The sequence below is a fragment of the Balaenoptera borealis genome (genome assembly GCF_965194805.1).
Source record: "Balaenoptera borealis genome assembly, chromosome: 1".
Lineage (NCBI taxonomy): Eukaryota > Metazoa > Chordata > Mammalia > Artiodactyla > Balaenopteridae > Balaenoptera > Balaenoptera borealis.
Genome location: NC_138860.1, coordinates 76,304,185 through 76,327,072, shown reverse-complemented (window position 1 = coordinate 76,327,072; position 22,888 = coordinate 76,304,185). Strand labels below are relative to the sequence as shown.

The following is a 22,888-nucleotide window of genomic DNA, read 5'->3' as shown; positions in this document are numbered from 1 at the left end:
CTGTGCAAGGGCTTTCTCTAGTTGCGGCAAGCGGGGGCCACTCTTCATCGCGGTTCACGGGCCTCTCACTATCGCGGCCTCTCTTGTTGCGGAGCACAAGCTCCAGATGCGCAGGCTCAGTAGTTGTGGCTCACGGGCCTAGTTGCTCCGCGGCATGTGGGATCTTCCCAGACCAGGGCTCGAACCCGTGTCCCCTGCATTGGCAGGCAGATTCTCAACCACTGCGCCACCAGGGAAGCCCAAAATGACAGTTTTGTATGCTTCAGTCATACACTTTTTTGTGTGAATAAAAGGGGAGTTCAAGATCAGTTGGGCAGTTCTGGGGGCTTCCTACAGAGTTTGATATGAGAACCATCTCTTAAACTTGAGTTTGTACTTATTAGGATTTCAAGCTAATTTTTCCTCTGGTGACCTTGCCTGCATTATCAAATTTGAATTTAGTGTCAAAATTTTCCTCTTGTCAAAATGTGAACCTTGGCTCACTCTTGGGCCATCTGTTGTGCACTAATAGTTTTGATTTATTCTGCCTCTGGCTGACGTGTGTGCTAATGGTGCAGATGCAAACTTTACATTTCCTTTTATTGGTCTGTAGTTTTATTGCATACATTAGTGGCACAAATACTGCATTCATATAGATATTTCTATTAACTGTTTCTAGTTTGGGGGTGAGTAATGTACTGTGCCTATGTTTTTACTATGACGTGAAGTCCTACATCATAGACATTTTAATAGGCTTTTAAATGATTACACTCTACTTAATTTTACTACCTCTAATTTTTTTTTTTTTTTTTTGCAATTCTTATTTTCAGGATATGTCCCTATGTGTGTCTGTGTATTTAAATGATTTCAAATTTTCTAATTGCTTTTGCTTTTTAATTGCTAAATAAATGAAGGGACACATTTGGTTTCTGATCAACAATTAGTATAACTACTAGAAATTAACTTTAGTTCAGAATGTTGTGAATCTGATAAATAACTGTGAAAGGCCTACTTTTAATTACTACTTTGACCTTCTTATTTTTAAGATTTGATGTGCTCTTCAATTTGTTTGGCAGTTTGAAAGATACTTGGTAAGGTAAATGAGGTAGAGTGATAGAAAACAAAAGCTCTCTAGGGTAGGAACATAGATCAGAGAAAATTTAATACAAAACTATTTTTCAAATGAGGATAGATGCTCTTTTTATTTTTGGTCTGGTTTTAACAGTTTTCTGTGTTGGAAAACCAACCCCATCTATGTAATCCAGTGTATATGGATCAAATATAAAATGTTAAGAGTCTGTTGTTATTAATGTGGACCTGATTTGCAAAACTTTTTGACATGTTGATCTAAGTGATCTAAGTGAAAGCTGCTTAGTGTCAGAAGTGCCACCTGTTGCAGATTGAGTTTCCTTCATTCCTACAGGGCATCGTTAGATATTAAGGACCTTCTTTTCTATCAAAAATAAAGGACTCCAGGGACTTCCCTGGTGGCACAGTGGTTAAGAATCTGCTTGCCAATGCAGAGACACGGGTTCGAGCCCTGGTCCGGGAAGATCCCACATGCCGCGGAGCAACTAAGCCCATGCACCACAACTACTGGGCCTGCGCTCTAGAGCCCGTGAGCACAACTACTGAGTCCGCGTGCCACAACTACTGAAGCCCGCGGGCCTAGAGCCTGTGCTCCACAGCAAGAGAAGCCACCGCAGTGAGAAGCCCGCACACTGCAAAGAAGAGTAGGCCCTGCTCGCCGCAACTAGAGAAAAGCCCGTGCGCAGCAATGCAGACCCAACGCAGCCAAATATAAATAAAAATTTTAAAAAAGCATAAATAAATAAATAACTCACTCACTCACTCACTCCAGCCTTGAGTCAGAGTTTCCTAATATAGGAAAAGCTGTTTTACCTAGTACAACAGAGACTAGTGGGTAATCTGTTAATTAACAAAATTGGTTAAAGCAGGGGATCATTTTTTTAAAAAGATGTATATGTATCTTATTTTGTTTCAGTTAATTATATAAATGTGCATTCATTCGCCACGTTTTGAGGTAGGGCCAATTCCTTTTGGGTCCAGATCTACTAAAGTTCCATGCATGTTGTCTTTCTTGCAATAAACTACACTCACAGTGCTCTCTTTTCACACTGTATCTTATCAGTTACATAGTAGTTTATTAAATTACACAATTAGTAACAAATGCAATTAGCAAAAGTAGTTTTGGCAAAATACAAAAACTAGTCATGAATGTTCAGTGTGCTAGGGGCATCAGTCAGTAAGTTTTAGAGGGGAGTGGGAAGGGTCATTTAACCTAGTGAGTTAGTTTAAGTTAGGGTCAGTTTCTATTCTACACAGATAATGTAGAATCAACATTTGGCAAAACTTAGTAGGACCTCAGTTTTATTGTGTTTTACCATCATAACCTCCAGCTGAGCAAAATGTGGTCCTGTTCTTTTGATAAGTTAGTCTCCAGTGCTTTAGCTGTGTTAAAAAGAGAAGAAACAGATAACTTCGGATGCTGTATTATGCACTAATATTTTGTCTTTTTCTAACAAAGTGCTTGGAAGAGGGGATTGGGAGAACTGTATGAAAATAGTGTATTTTCTCAAACACAATATTGCATAACATTGGAAAACTGATGCTTCATTCTCATAGTGAAATGTTTTGGTGTTTTCCCACCAGTGTTTATCTAACTTCCTCTGGGAATAAAAATAACAAAGCTTTGATTATAATGTTTGTGCACATAGTTTCCTCCCTGAAGATATCCCGTGGTATCTCAGTCCTATAAAGTCTTTTCAGGAGTCCATTTGAAGATATCTTAAAGTTAGTAACATAGTTTTGAATGATAGTGACAAAATATATCATATTTATCTCTATGGCAACATCTTTTTTTCTACTTTTCCTTTTTATTTTTAAGTAGCTTCACCTTTGTTGCAGTTGGATTATATTAACTGACTTAATAGGAGAGAAAGAGTTTTGTTCAGATTCATCTAATTGTACCTGTATTTTTCCAGGATTGAATTTCCTATACAGGTTCTTTAATAAATAAGTAAAAGGGGGGGTAATATTAAGAATAACAATATCAGATAATATCAGGTAATATCAGATAACAAATGTGGTTTTTGGAATGCTGTCAAAAATAGAGTAAAGCTGTCTCTGATTACTTTAACCCTTATTGAGATTTCTCTTGAGTAAATACCATTAGTATTATTTCACAAATTTATAATATAACAAGTAATCAGGGTTGTGTTTAGCTACGAGGGACAGAAAATCCAAAATGATAGTGGCTTAGACAAATTAGAATTTTGCTTCTCTCTCATGTGAAGTTCTGGAGATCTTACAGTAGCTCCTTGATCATCAGGATCCCTAGCTCCTTTATCTTATTGGTCCATAAATCTCAGATTGCAATTTCTATCTCATGGTCCAGGATGGCTCCTCCAGTTCTAGCAGTCACACCTGCATTCTAGCTAGCAGGGAAGAGAAAAGGGAAGGAGGAAGGTTGCCTTCCACCATCACCACCTTGACAAAGTTTCATGCACCATTTCTCCTTATAGTCCATTGACCAGAACTTGAATGTATGGCTTCATTTGGTTGCAAAGGAATATAGTCCTTTTTCTGAGTGGCTTTGTGCCCAACTAAATGCCATTGGAAATGGAAGGTCCTATTTCTATTCTAATGTTATAGAAGGGAAAGCAGATATTGAGCACAAATGACTGTTCCTGCCACAATTAGTATTCTTTCCCTAACAAAATAAAAGCTTGAATTTATGTTCTTTAAAAGAAACTATTGTCTGTAGTACAGTGCTGAATACGTGGCAGGTCACTATGCTCGGTAAATTTTTTTTAATGAATGGTAAGAGGTCAATAAATACTTGTTGACTGGCTCCTTTTCTCTGGAGATGTCACTGTTAGGATTAGTGAAATGCCATAAAAAGTGAAATGAACATAGTTGGAGAGAAAAAAATGATTGATAATTCATTGTTATGGCAAGAAACATTTAACTTGAGGAAGAGGAAGTAAATGTTAAATGAAACAACTACGCTGCCCCAGGCATGTGTGTATACAAATTATTTTTTAATATAAAATAAGCACAATTAGAGTTTGTAGTATACCAGCTTTGATTCCCTGCCGTTCTAACCTGTAGGCCACTTGGTAAACAAGCACTTTAAATTATAGGTTTTCCTCCCATTTTGCAAACCTTTAATAATTAGAGGTAAGGCAGGTTAACTGTAATAGTTTTTATGCATTCAAGATGTGATTCTTCTTTTTCACAAATAATAATGTGATTTTTGGTTTTCTGCTGCAAAAGTAACTGCTTTGTTTGAAATTTAATGAAGAAAGTAGGAGGCATTATGTTTGGAAAATCGTAAGATCTTAGCAGGAAACTCAGCTGTAAGTCTGAGCCTGACCTTAACCCATGACCAATGGAATCTAAGTGTGTTTATTTTTACAGTAGCCGTAATTTGGGGCTTGTAAGTTTGTTGGTTTGTTTTCTCATTCAATTTTGGGGATCCTGAAGCAGTATTTTAATTATAGGAGTTTAGCTATTTATAATTTTCATGGCATGAAGATCCGCAAGTTTTGTTTTGTCTTGGCTATCATGTTATCTTACTCTCAGAAACGTGTGATCTTTGTGTCTAACAATGCACTTAAAAAAAAAAAACCTCTCATGCTGCAAGGCTGGAATTCTAAAAGAACAATTTCACTCATCTTTTCGCCTCTTTTTAAAAAAACATGTATGTTCTCATGGAGATGTTGCCTTGAATTAGACAAAGCACAAGCAGTTACTGCAAATGTTTTCTGTACAGTTCTGTTCATGTACATTAATTTCAATTTGTTTTTCACAGATTTTTTTCTTAGCTTTGTCGATACTTACATTTCATAATTACATCGACTTTGAATTAAGTTGCATTGAATTTTTATCACTCTCAGCTATGTCAAATCCTACTTTTTGATGAGTCCTTCCATATAGCAAGTTTGTTGAATGAATGAGAAACGAACAAGAAAAGAAAGCAAGAGGAGTTAGACTGTGTGTCAGCTTTATCTCAGTTTAATCATGCTCCTTTAAATAGAAACACTTATATATATATATACTTCTTTCTTTTTTTCCTTTTTGCTGTGACAATTCCCATGTTTTTGCTAGGAAAAAGGAGTTACTGAAAACAGTAGTTAATATCAAAGTCATTAAGTCATTCATAATCAGCTTTGGAATACCTACAGATGTGTTTATCTTTTCCAAAACACTCATACTACCCTGTTTTTGAAGCTAAACTCCTCTTGGCTCATTCTTACTGCAGTATTTGTGTGGTTGGAAACTAGAAACCTCAGATGCCCTGGGTCATTTATAGATGATCAAAGGTTGGCAATATCACATTTAGAATTATATAGTTATGCTAGACATGCACTTGTAATTTTTTTAACCCTTCCACTACGCTGTGTGCTTTTTAAGGGCAAGAATTATGTATCTTCTTCAGTATATACCTGTTGCTTACCAAAAGAAAAGTCTAACACTGGCTGCTTCAAAGGAAGAAGAGGAGGCTAAGCAGGCAAGGCTCTCAGCCTTGGCCTTGCTTCAGTCAGAATCTCTCTTTTATATATCAGTAATTTGGGATCAAAATTCTTTTTTTGGGGTGGAGGGAATGTTCCTCTTCTTTAAAAAAGAAGTTTGAAAATGACTCTATTAGATAGATAACTTTAGTATCTTGTGACATTATCTAGTCTAGCCTCCTCATTTTACAGGACTGGAAACGGACCAAGATCATACAGCTATTCAGCGGCAGAGCTAGAATTAAAATCCCTCCGTTCTGACTGCTTGACCAATACTCTTTATAGTATACTGCAGCATATATGTTATCAGAACCTAGGAATATTCTAAGAATACTATTGATACATAGTACCTGGTAATGATAGTCATTCAGTAATTCATAATGTTTATTGCGTTATGAATGAATGAATCGTAAAATGGTTTGTAGTTAATTACCCCCAAAGCCAGGTTCAAATAAAAACTGTCATTTTTTTATGATCGCGATGAAATGTTGGCATCCTAGGAACTCTGAATTTGGCTTGTTATAGGACTAAGCCAATTGTTATGAGTAACAACTTGTTCTTCGTTATTCTTAGGATCACCTGCTGCTACCAGCTACCACCCATAACAAGACTACAAGACCAAAGATGTCAATTGTATTACCAGCAATAAACATAAATGGTAAGTTGAAATTTTGGTTTATGAACGACATGCAATTGCTTTGTTTAACCTAGATTCTCTGGATTAAACTAAAAGACACTTAAAATGTTCAGTTGGTTAGGTATATGTCCATGCATTAATTCTGAAACATTTTCCCACTGTTTTCACAAAATATTATTTTTAAATTCCTGTGCTCTTTTAAAAAGTAAAGGATTTAATTTAAAGTTGCTTTTTAAATTACTATATTTTTAAAAGAAAAAAATCATTCTCTTTTATTTACAAAATTGGAAAAGTTAACATCTTTACTGATTTATACACTTGTTGTCTGGGGCCTTTCTGGTAATACATGATGTATAAGAAGTCCCTGCTATGTTCTGAGAGTGAATTTGTAAGTTAGGTTGTTGGAACTCAAAGCAGTTTCCTATATCACATAAATGGTGATATGATTCCCAGACCAAACCTAAGAAGCCTATTTATATTTAATCCGTAATACTGATGAATTTGATATTGATAGTATTACTATTGCATTTTGTTCTCCCACTAGTTCTGGGTATTAGATAAAATACAGATAATACCATTAATACTTTGAGAGTATCCAAAGATGTTAAGGCATAGCGTACTTGCTTAGAGTCTAGGAGGAAAAATAAGACGAGCACAGAAATCACTGTATCCCTAAGAGAACGTCCCATAAGGAATGAAGAAAGTACTAAAGAAATTTAGTAAAGAAGAGATTACTTCCAGCTGGGTTCTTTATGGAAAAGAGAAATCTCTCACTCCCAATACCAGCTGTGTGTCGTAAATGAGCACAGTGTATATTGTTGGCTGATTACTTCCTCTGACACATCATATTAGGCTCTAATGAAACTAGGAGAATTGGCTATCCTTCTCAAGTCCATTTATCTGGTGTAATAGAACTACTGGTAAATTTTCTGTCTAGTAACGGGAACCTCATAGTTTAATGAGTAAGACGAAAATGAAAAGCCCTTTAACCTGCAGTTGAACCAATCCACATTCTGATTGATGATCATGATTAAGCCACCAAATACAGTTATAAAATAAAACACTGGGATTCTATATAAACTCCAATAAAATTTAGTCTTAGAGAAAAAGTATTAGATATTCATTGTACATATTAAGACCATAGAGGACTATAGAATTTCAGTTAGCTGTATATAGACAGCTTATTAGAAATGCTTGGGAGGCAACGTTATAGACACAAAATAAAACTTTTTTTTTTTTGTTAAAGCATAAAAGAATTATGACATTTTCTTAGTCTTACAAAGACAACAAATTTTTTAAAGAAACAAACTATATAACACTGAGACGAACTTATCTTCCTTCAATAAAGGCATACCTCTGAAGCTTTCATGGAGCAATCATATTACAACTTCAAGTGGAACAGTATATTTCAAAGTGTACTATATTACACTCCAAAGAATATACTTAGGGAATATTATTAAATCTTATTCCATAGGTACCTAGGTTTCTCTGCTTGAACCGTAATAGATTTAACTTCTGGTCAGCTTATGCTCAGAAAGGCTATTGTCTAAGCTTCAACAAGGCAGAATTCACTTAATTTTGTTGTTCTGATCTCAGATTCTTATAAAATAAAACCAGGCATTCTCTTGCATAACACTGAGCTATCTGTTTGTATTAAGCCAAGAACAATAAGATGCTGTTTGATTCTGATTTTCTTGGCCAGGGGACTAATTTTTGAAAATGAGCCTTTTCATGGATTTGAAAAATACAATAATTAGAGGATCATTTCCTTTTTAATCTGGTTTGGGTTTCTTTGTAAATAAGTTTTGTTTTCCTTTTTAGGATATAGTATACTATTAGAAAATTTAAGATTCAAATTCAGGAAATACTGATTGAGTATATACCATGTGTTCAGTACTGTGCTGCATCCTCAGCCTCTTTTCTGAACCGTCTCTTCACCTTCTTGCTCTAACTGGGGCTACTTCTCAAATTAGAGCTTGATTTTTCTTCCCCACCTCATGTACCTCTGAGCCTGCAGATGGGGTGGGTAGTATCTTTGCTCCCCACTACAACTTACAAATGACCTCTCCTTTTTTCTTCGGTCTCCCTAACATCTTTCAAGTTTATAACACTCCTCTTACCCTTCTTTGTTGCTGTCTTCTATCCCGCCTTCACTGATGACTCTCCACCACTGCTTTTGTCAGCTCTCTGTAAAACTTCAGCATCCACAGAGAGGACTCATCCAGCACTCTGGCCTCTTTAGATCCAGTCATCTTTTATTTCTGCACCACCTCAGCCTCCCATCCACACGGTCATACTCTAGACCGTATCATCATCCATAATGGCACTCCATTTGAAATCTCCTCTTCAGGCATCCCCCTCTGACTCTTACTTACTCTCCTACTGTAATACCCACACTCCAGCTACTCTTTGACCTCACAGATCTCCAGTCCTCTGACCCTACCGCTTTTCCTGTGTCCATTACATCCATCATGGCCATACACCCCTCCTTACCCAGCCTACATTCCATGTCCCATACTATCACCACTCTCTTGCAAACCACCCTCCTGGCTCCTCTTTTCTTAGGTCCCACTTGCCTGTAAAAATCCCACCCTAGTTAAACCCAGCTATCCTCTTTATGCCTGCTCTCAAGCAGCTGAAAATTGCTACAAAATATCATCCAGTCAGGACAAGTAGATTCACTTCAAATTTATGACCGTGAATTCCAAAGGGGCATTCAATACTGCTTGTCAGGAATAAAGATGCAGACGTAGAGAATGGACTTGAGGACACGGGGATGGGGAAGGGTAAGCTGGGACGAAGTGAGAGAGTGGCATGGACATATATACACTACCAAATGTAAAGTAGATAGCTAGTGGGAAGCAGCTGCATCGCACAGGGAGATCAGCTCGGTGCTTTGTGACCACCTAGAGGTGTGGCATAGGGAGGATGGGAGGGAGATGCAAGAGGGAGGAGATATGGGGATGTATGTATATGTATAGCTGATTCACTTTGTTATAAAGCAGAAACTAACACACCATTGTAAAGCAATTATACTCCGATAAAGATGTTAAAAAAAAAAAACCTCTTGTCATTGCTAGTAAATTCACTTGCCTTCCGTCTGAAACAAGAATTTCTCACCTTCTCTTCTCACATCTCCAACATCCCCTCTCCCTACCCCCTCAGCTGATGAACTCACCCAAATGCTAGATTGGGAAAATAGATGTAATTGTATAAGAGCTACTTTATCTTTCCGCTACCAGCTGCATCTACACCCACAAACTCTGCCTTCCTTCTTATTGCACTGGGAGAAAAGTATCTTCCATGGAGTTCGAAATCCCAACTTTGCTACTTATTGGATAAGTATAGTTGGGCAAGTTAATTAACTTTTCTGTACTTGGCTTCCTGTAAAAGGAGATATTACTAATACCTTCCTCTTAGATTTGTGTGCGAATTAAATGAGCAAAAATGCTTTAAGTAGTGCCCAGCTGTTAGGTTAGTCACTGTTACCACCTTTGTCATTGTCATCATCATCACCCTTATCTAAGGTGACTCCTTCCTTTTGAATTGTGCATTCCGGTCCTTCTCACAGTTTCAAAGACTTTGCTCCCGCATTTTTAGTCTTTCTGTCCTGAATGATCAGTTTCTTCGCTACTGGATCATCCCCATCAACGTACAAAATGTCTTAATATTCCTTTTGGTGTAGGGAGACTCTCTTAACTCCATGTTCTGTTTCTCTGCTACCCTTCATAGCAAAGCTCTTGAAAGAGTTACCTGCACTCGTTGCCTCCATTTGCTTATCTCCCATTCTCTCCTCTGCCCACTCTTACCTAGCTTTTGCCCCTACTGAAATGCTCTTGCAAAAGGGTCACCAATGACCAATATCTTGCCAAAGCCAAAGGTCATGTCTTCATTCTCATCTTACCTGACCTCTTAACAGTATTTGACATGGTTGACTACTCCCTCTTGTTTTCAGTCCTCCAATTTTTATTTTTAAAAACTTCAAATCTACAGAAAAGTTGAAAGATGAGTACAGTGGGTATATGGAGAACCTTTACCGAGATTTCACCAATTGTTGACATTTTTCCGCATTTGCATCATTTTTATCTATCTGTTTACACTCACATGTGTTTTTTTCTGAACCATTTAAGAGTTAGTTGCAGACATTTTAACACTTCACCCGTAAATACTTGAATATGCATCTCCTAAAAAAAGGATGTTCTCCTATGTAAGCACAATAAAATGACCACACCAAAGTTTAACACTGATACAATAGAGTTTAATATAGAATCCATATTCAGATTTCCACATTTGCCCCCAAATATTCTTTATAGCTTTTGGGGGGAGGGATTCAGAATCCAGTCCAAGGTCATACATGGCATCTACTTGTCACACCTCTTTAGTCTCCTTTCATCTAGAACAGTTCTTCTGCCCTTTTTAGAATTGTTTTTCATGACATATACATTTTTTTAGAAATCAGATTTATTGAGGTATAATATACACACAATAAAAATCACCAATTTTATGTGTACAGTTTAATGAGTTTTGACAAATGGAAACAGTTCTGAAACCACCACTTCAATCATGATATCAACATTTTCACTACTTCAGAAAGTTTCTTTGTGCCCCTTCGCAGTCAGTCACCTCAAGTTCATTTTTGATATTCCCTTTTTTGAAACACTTTATTTTGTAGGCTTTTATGATACCACAGCTTGTCTAGTTTTCCTCCTGTATCTCCTTCTCGGTCAGCTTAGCCAGCTCCTCCTTCTCTGTGAGGACAGGAATGTTGCTTCTTATGTTTGCACTTATGACCATAACCTCAGCACCTAGAGCAGTGTCTGGCACAGGAAACACTGCAGGATGTTCATCTCTGTTACTTTATGTAATGCTCAGCTGCCAGCTAAGTATTATCTTCATTTTACACATGAAGATATTAAAGCTCATGGAAGTAAGTCATACCATTTATTCAACCATTACATAATGGAAAGCCAGGATCTAAATACATTGTCTAAAATATATTTTGATCAATCATTATATTGTTGATGAAATCAATATTAAAGACGAATGTGCAAATATTAAAAATATTTGGACTCCAGAATTTCAGATAGACTTTTTTTTTTTTCTTTTTTTTTTTTTTTTTTTATATGGCCTTTATTATGTTGAGGTAGGTTCCCTCTATGCCCACTTTCTGGAGAGTTTTTATCAGAAATTGGTGTTGAATTTTGTCGAAAGCTTTTTCTGCATCTATTGAGATGATCATATGGTTTTTATTCTTCAATTTGTTAATATGGTGTATCACATTGATTGATTTGCGTATATTGAAGAATCCTTGCATCCCTGGGATAAATCCCACTTGATCGTGGTGTATGATCCTTTTAATGTGTTGTTGGATTCTGTTTGCTAGTATTTTGTTGAGGATTTTTGCATCTATATTCATCAGTGATATTGGTCTGTAATTTTCTTTTTTTGTAGTATCTTTGTCTGGTTTTGGTATCAGGGTGATGGTGGCCTCATAGAATGAGTTTGGGAGTGTTCCTTCCTCTGCAATTTTTTGGAAGAGTTTGAGAAGGATGGGTGTTAGCTCTTCTCTAAATGTTTGATAGAATTCACCTGTGAAGCCATCTGGTCCTGGACTTTTGTTTGTTGGAAGATTTTTAATCACAGTTTCAATTTCATTACTTGTGATTGGTCTGTTCATATTTTCTGTTTCTTCCTGGTTCAGTCTTGGGAGGTTATACCTTTCTAAGAATTTGTCCATTTCTTCCAGGTTGTCCATTTTATTGGCATAAAGTTGCTTGTAGTAGTCTCTTAGGATGCTTTGTATTTCTGCGGTGTCTGTTGTAACTTATCCTTTTTCATTTCTGATTTTATTGATTTGAGTCCTCTCCCTCTTTTTCTTGATGAGTCTGGCTAATGGCTTATCAATTTTGTTTATCTTCTCAAAGAACCAACTTTTAGTTTTATTGATCTTTGCTATTGTTTTCTTTGTTTCTATTTCATTTATTTCTGCTCTGATCTTTATGATTTCTTTCCTTCTGCTAACTTTGGGTTTTGTTTGTTCTTCTTTCTCTAGTTTCTTTAGGTGTAAGGTTAGATTGTTTACTTGAGATTTTTCTTGTTTCTTTAGGTAGGCTTGTATAGCTATAAACTTCCCTCTTAGAACTGCTTTTGCTGCATCCCATAGGTTTTGGGTCGTCGTGTTTTCATTGTCATTTGTCTCTAGGTATTTTTTTATTTCCTCTTTGATTTCTTCAGTGATCTCTTGGTTATTTAGTAACATATTGTTTAGCCTCCATGTGTTTGTCTTTTTTACGTTTTTTTCCCTGTAATTCATTTCTAATCTCATAGCGTTGTGGTCAGAAAAGATGCTTGATATGATTTCAATTTTCTTAAATTTACTGAGGCTTGATTTGTGACCCAAGATGTGATCTATCCTGGAGAATGTTCCGTGCGCACTTGAGAAGAACGTGTAATCTGCTGTTTTTGGATGGAATATCCTATATATATCAATTAAATCTATCTGGTCTATTGTGTCATTTAAAGCTTCTGTTTCCTTATTTATTTTCATTTTGGATGATCTGTCCATTGGTGTAAGTGAAGTGTTAAAGTCCCCCACTATTATTGTGTTACTGTCGATTTCCTCTTTTATAGCTGTTAGCAGTTGCCTTATGTATTGAGGTGCTCCTATGTTGGGTGCATATATATTTATAATTGTTATGTCTTCTTCTTGGATTGATCCCTGGATCATTATGTAGTGTCCTTCCTTGTCTCTTGTAACATTCTTTATTTTAAAGTCTATTTTATCTGATATGAGTATAGCTACTCCAGCTTTCTTTTGATTTCCATTTGCATGGAATATCTTTTTCCATCCCCTCACTTTCAGTCTGTATGTGTCCCTAGGTCTAAAGTGGGTCTCTTGTAGACAGCATATATATGGGTCTTGTTTTTGTATCCATTCAGCCAGTCTGTGTCTTTTGGTTGGGGCATTTAATCCATTCACGTTTAAGGTAATTATCGATATGTATGTTCCTATGACCATTTTCTTAATTGTTTTGGGTTTGTTTTTGTAGGTCCTTTTCTTCTCTTGTGTTTCCCACTTAGAGAAGTTCCTTTAGCATTTGTTGTAGAGCTGGTTTGGTGGTGCTGAATTCTCGTAGCTTTTGCTTGTCTGTAAAGCTTTTGATTTCTCCATCAAATCTAAATGAGATCCTTGCTGGGTAGAGTAATCTTGGTTGTAGGTTCTTCCCTTTCATCACTTTAAGTATATCATGCCACTCCCTTCTGGCTTGTAGAGTTTCTGCTGAGAAATCAGCTGTTAAGCTTATGGGAGTTCCCTTGTATGTTATTTGTCGTTTTTCCCTTGCTGCTTTCAATAATTTTTCTTTGTCTTTAATTTTTGCCACTTTGATTACTATGTGTCTCGGCGTGTTTCTCCTTGGGTTTATTCTGTATGGGACTCTCTGCGCTTCCTGGACTTGGGTGGCTATATCCTTTCCCATGTTAGGGAAGTTTTCAACTATAATCTCTTCAAATATTTTCTCTGGTCCTTTCTCTCTCTCTTCTCCTTCTGGGACCCCTATAATGCGAATGTTGTTGCGTTTAATGTTGTCCCAGAGGTCTCTTAGGCTGTCTTCATTTCTTTTCATTCTTTTTTCTTTAGTCTGTTCCGCAGCAGTGAATTCCACCATTCTGTCTTCCAGGTCACTTATCCGTTCTTCTGCCTCAGTTATTCTGCTATTGATTCCTTCTAGTGTAGTTTTCATTTCAGTTATTGTATTGGTCATCTCTGTTTGTTTGTTCTTTAATTCTTCTAGGTCTTTGTTAATCATTTCTTGCATCTTCTCAATCTTTGCCTCCATTCTTATTCCGAGGTCCTGGATCATCTTCACTATCATTATTCTGAATTCTTTTTCTGGAAGGTTGCCTATCTCCACTTCATTTAGTTGTTTTTCTGGGGTTTTTTCTTGTTCCTTCATCTGGTACATAGCCCTCTGCCTTTTCATCTTGTCTGTCTTTCTGTAACTGTGGTTTTTGGTCCACAGGCTGCAGGATTGTAGTTTTTCTTGCTTCTCTCAGATAGAGTTTTATACCACTTTGTCCCTGTGGTATAAAGGTTAAGCGCATTTATTGAGAGCAATATAATTCAATGTAATATAATGTCTTGGATTTGACAGGCACATGTTTGTTGAATGACAGAATAAGTGAGGTAAATGTTATTTGGTCATTACTTTGTGGTCACTTGAAAGACTTTACTATTTTAACTCTGATTAAAAACAGTTGGCAAGCACAGTTTAGTCTAATCTTTTCAAATATAAAATAATTAAAATATGTACTAGGTTACCTTTCTACCACATTATTTTAAAAATTTGGAATTCACAGTAAAGAGTGAATTGAAATTATTAACCTCCTTTCAACAATTGTTCTACAAAGGAAAACACATGTGAAAAACTGAACTATAAAACTGTCCAAGATTCAGAGATAGATTCCTTTGACTTATTAGGCGATGAATTTGACAAGCTGTAATATAATTATATCATTTATAATCTGAAGAGTATAAGTTACATGGGCTCAAAAACGTTTGGGCACCTCTTTATTTGAGCAAAGTCATTGTGAGGACATCACTAGTATCAAAGTTTTTCATCCTGAGTAATATGAGGACTTGAGGAAGTTGAATAAATATATTTTCTGCCATTTCTGAATTCAAAAGTTACATGTAACTTGGAAAGAAAACATGAGTTGTGGGTTTGATCCCTCTCTCTGACTTAAGTGGAGCCTGCAGAATTTTGGAGAGGGTGTAGAGGACATAAAGTCAGATTTTATTGAGCAACTGGATTTTGTAGTATCCTGGATAGGGATATTTGGGAAGAGGAATTTGATTTTCCAATTTTAGCAAAGTAAATTAGATTGCCAGGTCAATGGCTGGCCTTAAATTATATGTATGATGATTCTATTTTGTGGTTTTGAGCTGTGGAAAATAGTCTATATAAAGAAATAGCTAAAGAGAGTAGGATATGGGTGTGAAATTAATGCCATTTAGAAAATACTAGTCATATCATTCTGTGTTCTCCATGCCATATTTAATTTTTGTAGTTTATTACTCTTCATTTTGAATTCTCTTTATTATTTAATTTCCTTTGTCTCGTAAGAGAGTTGAAAACAGGTTACTGAAGCTGTAAGAAAGAAAGTCTTTCTTTGAGGAAGTCTTCACACTGAAGATTATTGAAGTAAAATGAAATTCTAGGTATACTTTGAAAAAGCTTTTAAAAAAATGATTGCAGATGGATGGCAGAGCAGTTGGTGACGAATTAAAAGCTATTGCTATTTTTTTGAAAAGGATTCTGGAAGGTCTCCTTGTACCATAAGTCAACATTTCCTGCTTTTAAATTATTTCCACTCATAGTAAAATTGCTCATTTCCTTTCTTTCACTCTTTTTTTCTTTTTTGATTGTTTTTTAAAAAATTAATTAATTAATTAATTAATTTACGGTTACGTTGGGTCTTTGTTGCTGCGCGTGGGCTTTCTCTAGTTGCAGCGAGTGGGGGCTACTCTTCATTGTGGTGCGTGGGCTCCTCATTGTGGTGGCTTCTCTTGTTGCGGAGCATGGGCTCTAGGCACATGGGCTTCAGTAGTTGTGGCACGCGGGCTCAGTAGTTGTGGCTCATGGGCTCTAGAGCACAGGCTCAGTAGTGGCGCACGGGCTTAGTTGCTCCGCGGCATGTGGGATCTTCACGGACCAGGGCTCAAACCCGTGTCCCCTGCATTGGCAGGTGGATTCTTAACCACTGCGTCACAAGGGGTGTCCCCACCTTTCTTTCACTCTTGATAAGTAATTCAACAAAATAGAACATAGAACAAAGAAGAATTTTTTTAATGGTAGCTACTTGGTAGACATCTTTTATCAGGGAATGAACACAGCCATTAGCAGATACGTTTCACAGTTTGACCAATGCTTTTGTTGATTTGGTTTTACTGTTCTCTTTCCCTCTGTATGCCATGTAGCTAAGTTAATGTTGTAGGTGAGTAATAAAAATAAAACTGCAACTCTACTTCTACCCTATCATTATTAAGGGTCCGAGTGGGTGAAGAAATGGCTACAAGGCTAAACTGTAATTATATTTAATCTCAAAATAATTTCCATGTAAAGAAAATCTAGGAGACGTCACTAACAATGAAACATCTTTTTAGTTGGAGAGGGTATAACAGAAGGGCAGGAAGCAAACCAACCAAATAAATGGATTGGTTTTAATAATGAGAATGTTGATACAACTGCTTTTGATAATCACTTTCATAGAAGTGCTATCCCAAAGAAAGTATATTTGGAAACTGTCCTATTTTAGACTTGTTCTGCTCAAGCAGGCTGGTTGCCCAAGAGAGTTGTGCCTGAACGTTGTGCCTTTTCTTCTTATATATTCATTTCTCCTTAAAGGCCTACAGGCTATTTATTTTTTTAGATATATTTACAATTTTGCATTTTCACTGCAGTTCATTCCATTTCAGTGTTATGTAATTGTATCTAATTGAATAAATGGAGTCGTCTCTTGAAACCATGTTTCAATTTTTTAAAAATGCATTATCAAATTGTTCTCTCAGTTTTGACTCACTATTAAAACCACTAGTAAAATTCCCATACTGAGAATTTCTACTAAGGCAAGGAGAAAAATCACACTATTCACCTGAACAAAAAGAAGTTTTTTCTCTCAAAATATATACAGAGATCTGTTAATTATGTATTATACAGTAATAACTGACAAGTAAAATGATGAGCAGTAAATAACATTTACTATACTATGATAAGCAATACCTTTGTAAAGACCTAACTTTACCTTTTGAGCCACAGATTGAGTTGGCAGTTTTCTAGTGAGAAGAGAGTCACTTAAGGGAGACAGAGTATGACTCCAGTTGTCTTTAGAATTTGGGTAAAATTTGGTTCAATTCCTTAGGTCCCTTTTTAGCTCATGGCATCCACTGATGCTAAGTTACCAAGTGGATCTAGACCAACAGTGATGGCTTAGATCAGTTCTAAACCATAAACAATATGCTGATTGATTTTTTAAAAGAGAGATCAATTAGGTACTGGGTAGTTATAAATCTCAATGCCTATGGTATAGGATCAACAATTAGAGGAATATGATAGATGGTAAAATCTTGGTGACTAACATAATTTGGTACATTTTTTCTAGCAGATTTTACGTCTATAAATTTCTAGCAGACTTTATGTCTCATTGGATATAAACTGTGTCACAGTCTTATGCCTAGCTTCAAGGGAGGCTCAGAAATGTATTAACTAGGCACGTTGTGATCTGAAAAAAATGTGGACTTCTCTTAGTACGGAAATAATGGATATTGTGGACAAACTAGCCCCTGCTGCTTGCTGCAGCGCTCCATCATGCGCTGTGTTGGGATTGAGCAAGGTGTCTAGGAGGATACAGTAAAGAGAGGATTCATGTTGAGGAGAGATGAGGAATAAGTGTTTATTTATTACATGGGATACAGTTATACGATTTAGGTCATTAATGAGTTAAGGAAGTGACTTTAATAAGCTATCGAATTTTAAGAAAACACTATAAAAGCTCTATTAAGAGACTGTTGATCTGGCTGAGGTCTGTAAATAGAAAAAAAAAAAAATAAGAGGGAAACTGAGCCAGGAAGAAGGGGAGGGTAAATTGAAGCTTCAGAGAAGATGAGCTAGGAGACATTGCAGCAATCTTGGGGTGAGGTCATTAAAGGCCTGGAATGGAAAGAAAAGAAAATGTCCAAAGAAATTTAAAGGAAAAATCTACAGTGCTTGGCAACTGAAGGAGAGAGAAGTAAAAGCTGATTCCATGATCTTGAAATAGCGGTCCTATTGCTGTTTCTTGCCACCCTCATTTCCTCTGGTTGGCTTTGTTTCTGTTTTACTTTTTGAAGTCATCAGGGTATCTGTTTTTAACTCCTTACAAACCATTAGGTATTCCTACTTGGTATAGCCTCTTCTGAACCCTCTTCTACAAAGTAAATCTGAAAATAGATTTTTAAAATAGAAGAAAACCAGGATTAATGGTATATCTGCCTTTATGTGCTTGGAATACTTATCACTTTGTGAAGAATGATTATGATTTTGATGATTTATTGGCAGTTGTACAGGTAATTTTTTTCCATGAGTAGTTTGTCTTTTTTGTATGTAATTTACTAATCAACCATTTAATCTATTGGAGCTTTCACAAGACTTCAGAGGTTTAAATTAGACCAGTTTGCACTGCATCTTCTAGGATATTAGGACTTCCTTGACCCAAAGGAGCCTATTGCCAAGCCCACTGTACCTAACTGACCTTCAGAGTCCCATTAGCTTCAGTGAGATCACTTTCACTCTTTCTCCCTTGTGGCAAAAATCTGTTTCTACTCAAACAGATGGTTTAGCTTTCAACTAATAAAAACTACAGATCAGCATCTATTTAGCCAACAAAATTGGTTTGAACCTCCTACTGACTGTCCAAAATCTGAAATATTTCTTATGTACACATATTGAACTCAGAATGGATTTATCTTTGTACTGGAAAATTAAGAACCTTGTAAGTGTGTCAGAAGATTGAGCCATTTCACATAATCTCAAGTTTCTGTTTTTCAGAAGACCTGCTTAACAAGCATAGGTTCAACTCCTCTGTGTATTCTCTTTTGCAATGATACCAATTGGAAACACTAGGTATCATAACTTTCTATGGAGTGTTGCACCGTTCTTTTAGCATTTGCATGGTAAATTCTTTGATATTTAAGACACAAGCTGAGGACAGGGTGATAGGCCAGCATCATCTCAGGGATATACATGTCAAAGACATTGTAATTTTTGTTCACATTGGGAAATACTCCTCCTTTTGGGCTTTTGCAAATAAAGGTTAGAGAGTCTGAAGAAATCTGTATTTCATTTTTCTGAATCCAGACGTTGAAATTGAAAATACGGATACAGATATTAGAGTTAATTAGAGAGAACTTTTGCTTTGGGGATCTTGAGTATGTCAGGCAAGAGTTGCCTTTGAACTCAACCAAATATCCATAGAGATATTTTCCTCCAGATTTATTACAGATTTTATAGAAACAAATGCATGCCTTAAACATAAGATTTAGATTAAATAATGAGACAGATGAACTATAAAATAGTTCGTTGCTAGGAGCAGAGTCGCTAGGAAGGCCATATAGATAGACTCTTTGAGGATATCTAAAGCCCATCTCTTTGTTCTCATTCTACTTACTATGTAGGACAGAACCTTGTGGGAAATGTGATCTACTTGGCATCACTACAGTATAGATTAGCACAAAGAAAGACACATTAATATTCATGTATTCAAACCATAAAATATCAGGGTTTAAAAGGCTTTAGTACAAAGTCATACATGCTAACTCCCTTCCAGTGTTTGGATTCCCTTTTGCAGCGCTTTGCTCAGTGGCCAACAAGTTTAGAAGCAGTCACCTCCTGGGATGAAGCCTACCTGCTTTAAATAGCCCTGGCAGTTTGCGAATTGTTTCTTTTCTGTCTCTTCCTTACTCTACCCATAAATCAACAGGATTAAATATAAAATATTTCTTCTACATGACAGACCTTTAGCTATTTATACACTCTGTACCCTCTGAGTCTTCACATACCAAGGACTTCCAGTTTTCAGAAGCTATTCTTCTTGTGACCTGGGTTCAAGGTGCGTCAATTCTGGTCATTCTCCTCTGAATGGGCTCTGCTTTTCCCACCTCTTTTTTAAAGAGACTGTGAATGCTGAGCATAATGGAGTATCTCCAAATTCTATACAGACGGTCCCCCATTTACAAATGTGCGACTTCACGATTTTTTGACTTCAAGATGGTACAAAAGTGATATGCATTCAGTAGAAACCATACTTCAGATTTTGAATTTTGATTTTTCCCCCAGGCTAGTGATATTGGTGATGTACTACTCTTGTGATGCTGGGCAGCAGCAGCTCCCAGCCAACCACGTGATCATGAGGGTAAACAACTGACACACTTACAGCCATTCTGTACCCATACAGCCATTCTGTTTTTCACTTTCAGTACAGTAGTCAATAAATTACATGAGATATTCAATACTTTATTATAAAATAGGCTTTGTGTCAGATGATTTTGCCCAACTGTAGGCTAATGTAAGTGTTGTAAGCACATTTAAGGTAAGCTAGGCTAAACTATGATGTTTAGTAGATTAAGTGTATTAAATGCATTTTTGACTTATATTTTCAATTTACAATGGGTTTATTGGAATGCAGCTCCATTGTAAGTTGAGGAAGATCTGTATAGTGTATTTCTATTCATGAAACCACAGTGTTTTTTTCCAGTTACATCAGACATTGTGCCTTCTGTCAAATATAGTTCATTACTCTTTTTCACATATATTACTACCAAGTCATGTCTCCATTTTGCTTGCTGATTTTGATTTTTGGGCTAAAGTTTAGGACTGTGTTTTTATCCTGACTTAACATCTTTTGGTTAGAGTTTTTTCTTAAATCCCCTACTCAGCAGACATTTAGGAAATGCTCTCCTAAAACCATAGAATAAGTTTGGGGCCTCTCCCCCACCTTATCTGCCCAGAATACTCTGAACTCCCTTATTTTTGTCACATTCATATCATTTGTAATCAGTTGTTCATTGTCTAACTTCCATGCTAAATTGTAGTCTCCCTTAAGGTTAGGGACCTTGTTTGTTTTAATATTTTTTGTTATTCCTAATGCCTTACAAAAATAAGTGCCTACCACAGGCATTTTTCACAGAACTAGAACAAAAAATTTCACAATTTGTATGGAGACACAAAAGACCCCGAATAGCCAAAGCAATCTTGAGAACGAAAAATGGAGCTGGAGGAATCAGGCTCCCTGACTTCAGACTATATTACAAAGCTACAGTAATCAAGACAGTTTGGTACTGGCACAAAAACAGAAATATAGATCAATGGAACAGGATAGAAAGCCCAGAGATAAACCCACGCACATATGGTCACCTTATCTTTGATAAAGGAGGCAAGCATATACAGTGGAGAAAAGACAGTCTCTTCAATAAGTGGTGCTGGGAAAATTGGACAGGTACATGTAAAAGTATGAAATTAGAACACTCCCTGACACCATACACAAAAATAAACTCCAAATGGATTAAAGACCTAAATGTAAGGCCAGACACTATCAAACTCTTAGAGGAAAACATAGGCAGAACACTCTATGACATAAATCGCAGCAAGATCCTTTTTGACCCAGCTCCTAGAGAAATGGAAATAAAAACACAAATAAACAAATGGGACCTAATGAAACTTAAAAGCTTTTGCACAGCAAAGGAAACCATAAACAAGACCAAAAGACAACCCTCAGAATGGGAGAAAATATTTGCAAATGAAGCAACTGACAAAGGATTAATCTCCAAGATTTACAAGCAGCTCATGCAGCTCAATAACAAAAAAACAAACAACCCAATCCAAAAATGGGCAGAAGACCTAAATAGACATTTCTACAAAGAAGATATACAGATGGCCAACAGACACATGAAAGAATGCTCAACATCCTTAATCATTAGAGAAATGCAAATCAAAACTACAATGAGGTATCATCTCACACCGGTCAGAATGGCCATCATCAAAAAATCTAGAAACAATAAATGCTGGAGAGGGTGTGGAGGAAAGGGAACCCTCTTGCACTGTTGGTGGGAATGTAAATTGATACAGCCACTATGGAGAACAGTATGGAGGTTCCTTAAAAAACTAAAAATAGAACTACCATACGACCCAGCAATCCCACTACTGGGCATATACCCTGAGAAAACCGTAATTCAAAAAGAGTCATGTAGCAAACTGTTCATTGCAGCAATATTTACAATAGCCAGGACATGGAAGCAACCAAAGTGTCCATCATCGGATGAATGGATAAAGAAGATGTAGCACATATATACAATGGAATATTACTCAGCCATAAAAAGAAATGAAATGGAGGTATTTGTAATGAGGTGGATGGAGTTAGAGTCTATCATACAGAGTGAAGTAAGTCAGAAAGAGAAAAACAAATACAGTATGCTAACACATATATATGGAATCTAAGGAAAAAAAAAAAAGGGCCATGAAGAACCTAGTGGCAAGACGGGAATAAAGACACAGACCTACTAGAGAATGGACTTGAGGATATGGGGAGGGGGAGGGGTGAGATGTGACAGGGTGAGAGGGTGTCATGGACATATATACACTACCAAATGTAAAATAGATAGCTAGTGGGAAGCAGCCGCATAGCACAGGGAGATCAGCTCGGTGCTTTGTGACCACCTAGAGGGGTGGGATAGGGAGGGTGGGAGGGAGGGAGATGCAAGAGGGAAGAGATATGGGAACATATGTATATGTATAACTGATTCACTGTGTTTTAAAGCAGAAACTAACACACCATTGTAAAGCAATTATACTTCAATAAAGATGTTAAAAAAAAAAATAAGTGCCTAACACATAGTAGGTGCTCAAAATTTTTTTTGTCGAATTGAATTAAATATATAAAGCATCTATACAAGCCAGGCACTTGTATAGAGTATCCGAGGGAAAAAAAATTAATTAAATAAATACACACACACAGAGTGATACTTGCTGAGTCTTGAAGGATAAGTAGGATTGGCCAAGTGGATGAGATATTCAAGGCAGAGGGAACAGTATAATAGGGATATCAGAAAAAGAAACATACTTAGCCAACTTGGGGGATTGAAGTAGGATTAAAGAACACAGGAACTGAGGTGTAGAAGAAGCTAGAGAGGACGGCAGAAGCCAGT

General features: G+C 36.6%; 1 protein-coding gene across 7 annotated transcripts in view; it reads left to right on the top strand.

Annotated features, from left to right (window-relative positions):
- ATF6 (activating transcription factor 6) overlaps window positions 1-22,888 on the top strand; it is a 226,613-nt gene that overhangs the window by 162,906 nt on the left and 40,819 nt on the right. For all 7 annotated transcript variants that reach the window (XM_082405507.1, XM_082405509.1, XM_082405506.1 and 4 more), the window contains one exon: window positions 6,090-6,174. In XM_082405507.1, the coding sequence (XP_082261633.1) occupies window positions 6,090-6,174 (85 nt within the window). The remainder of the gene's footprint in view (window positions 1-6,089; window positions 6,175-22,888) is intronic.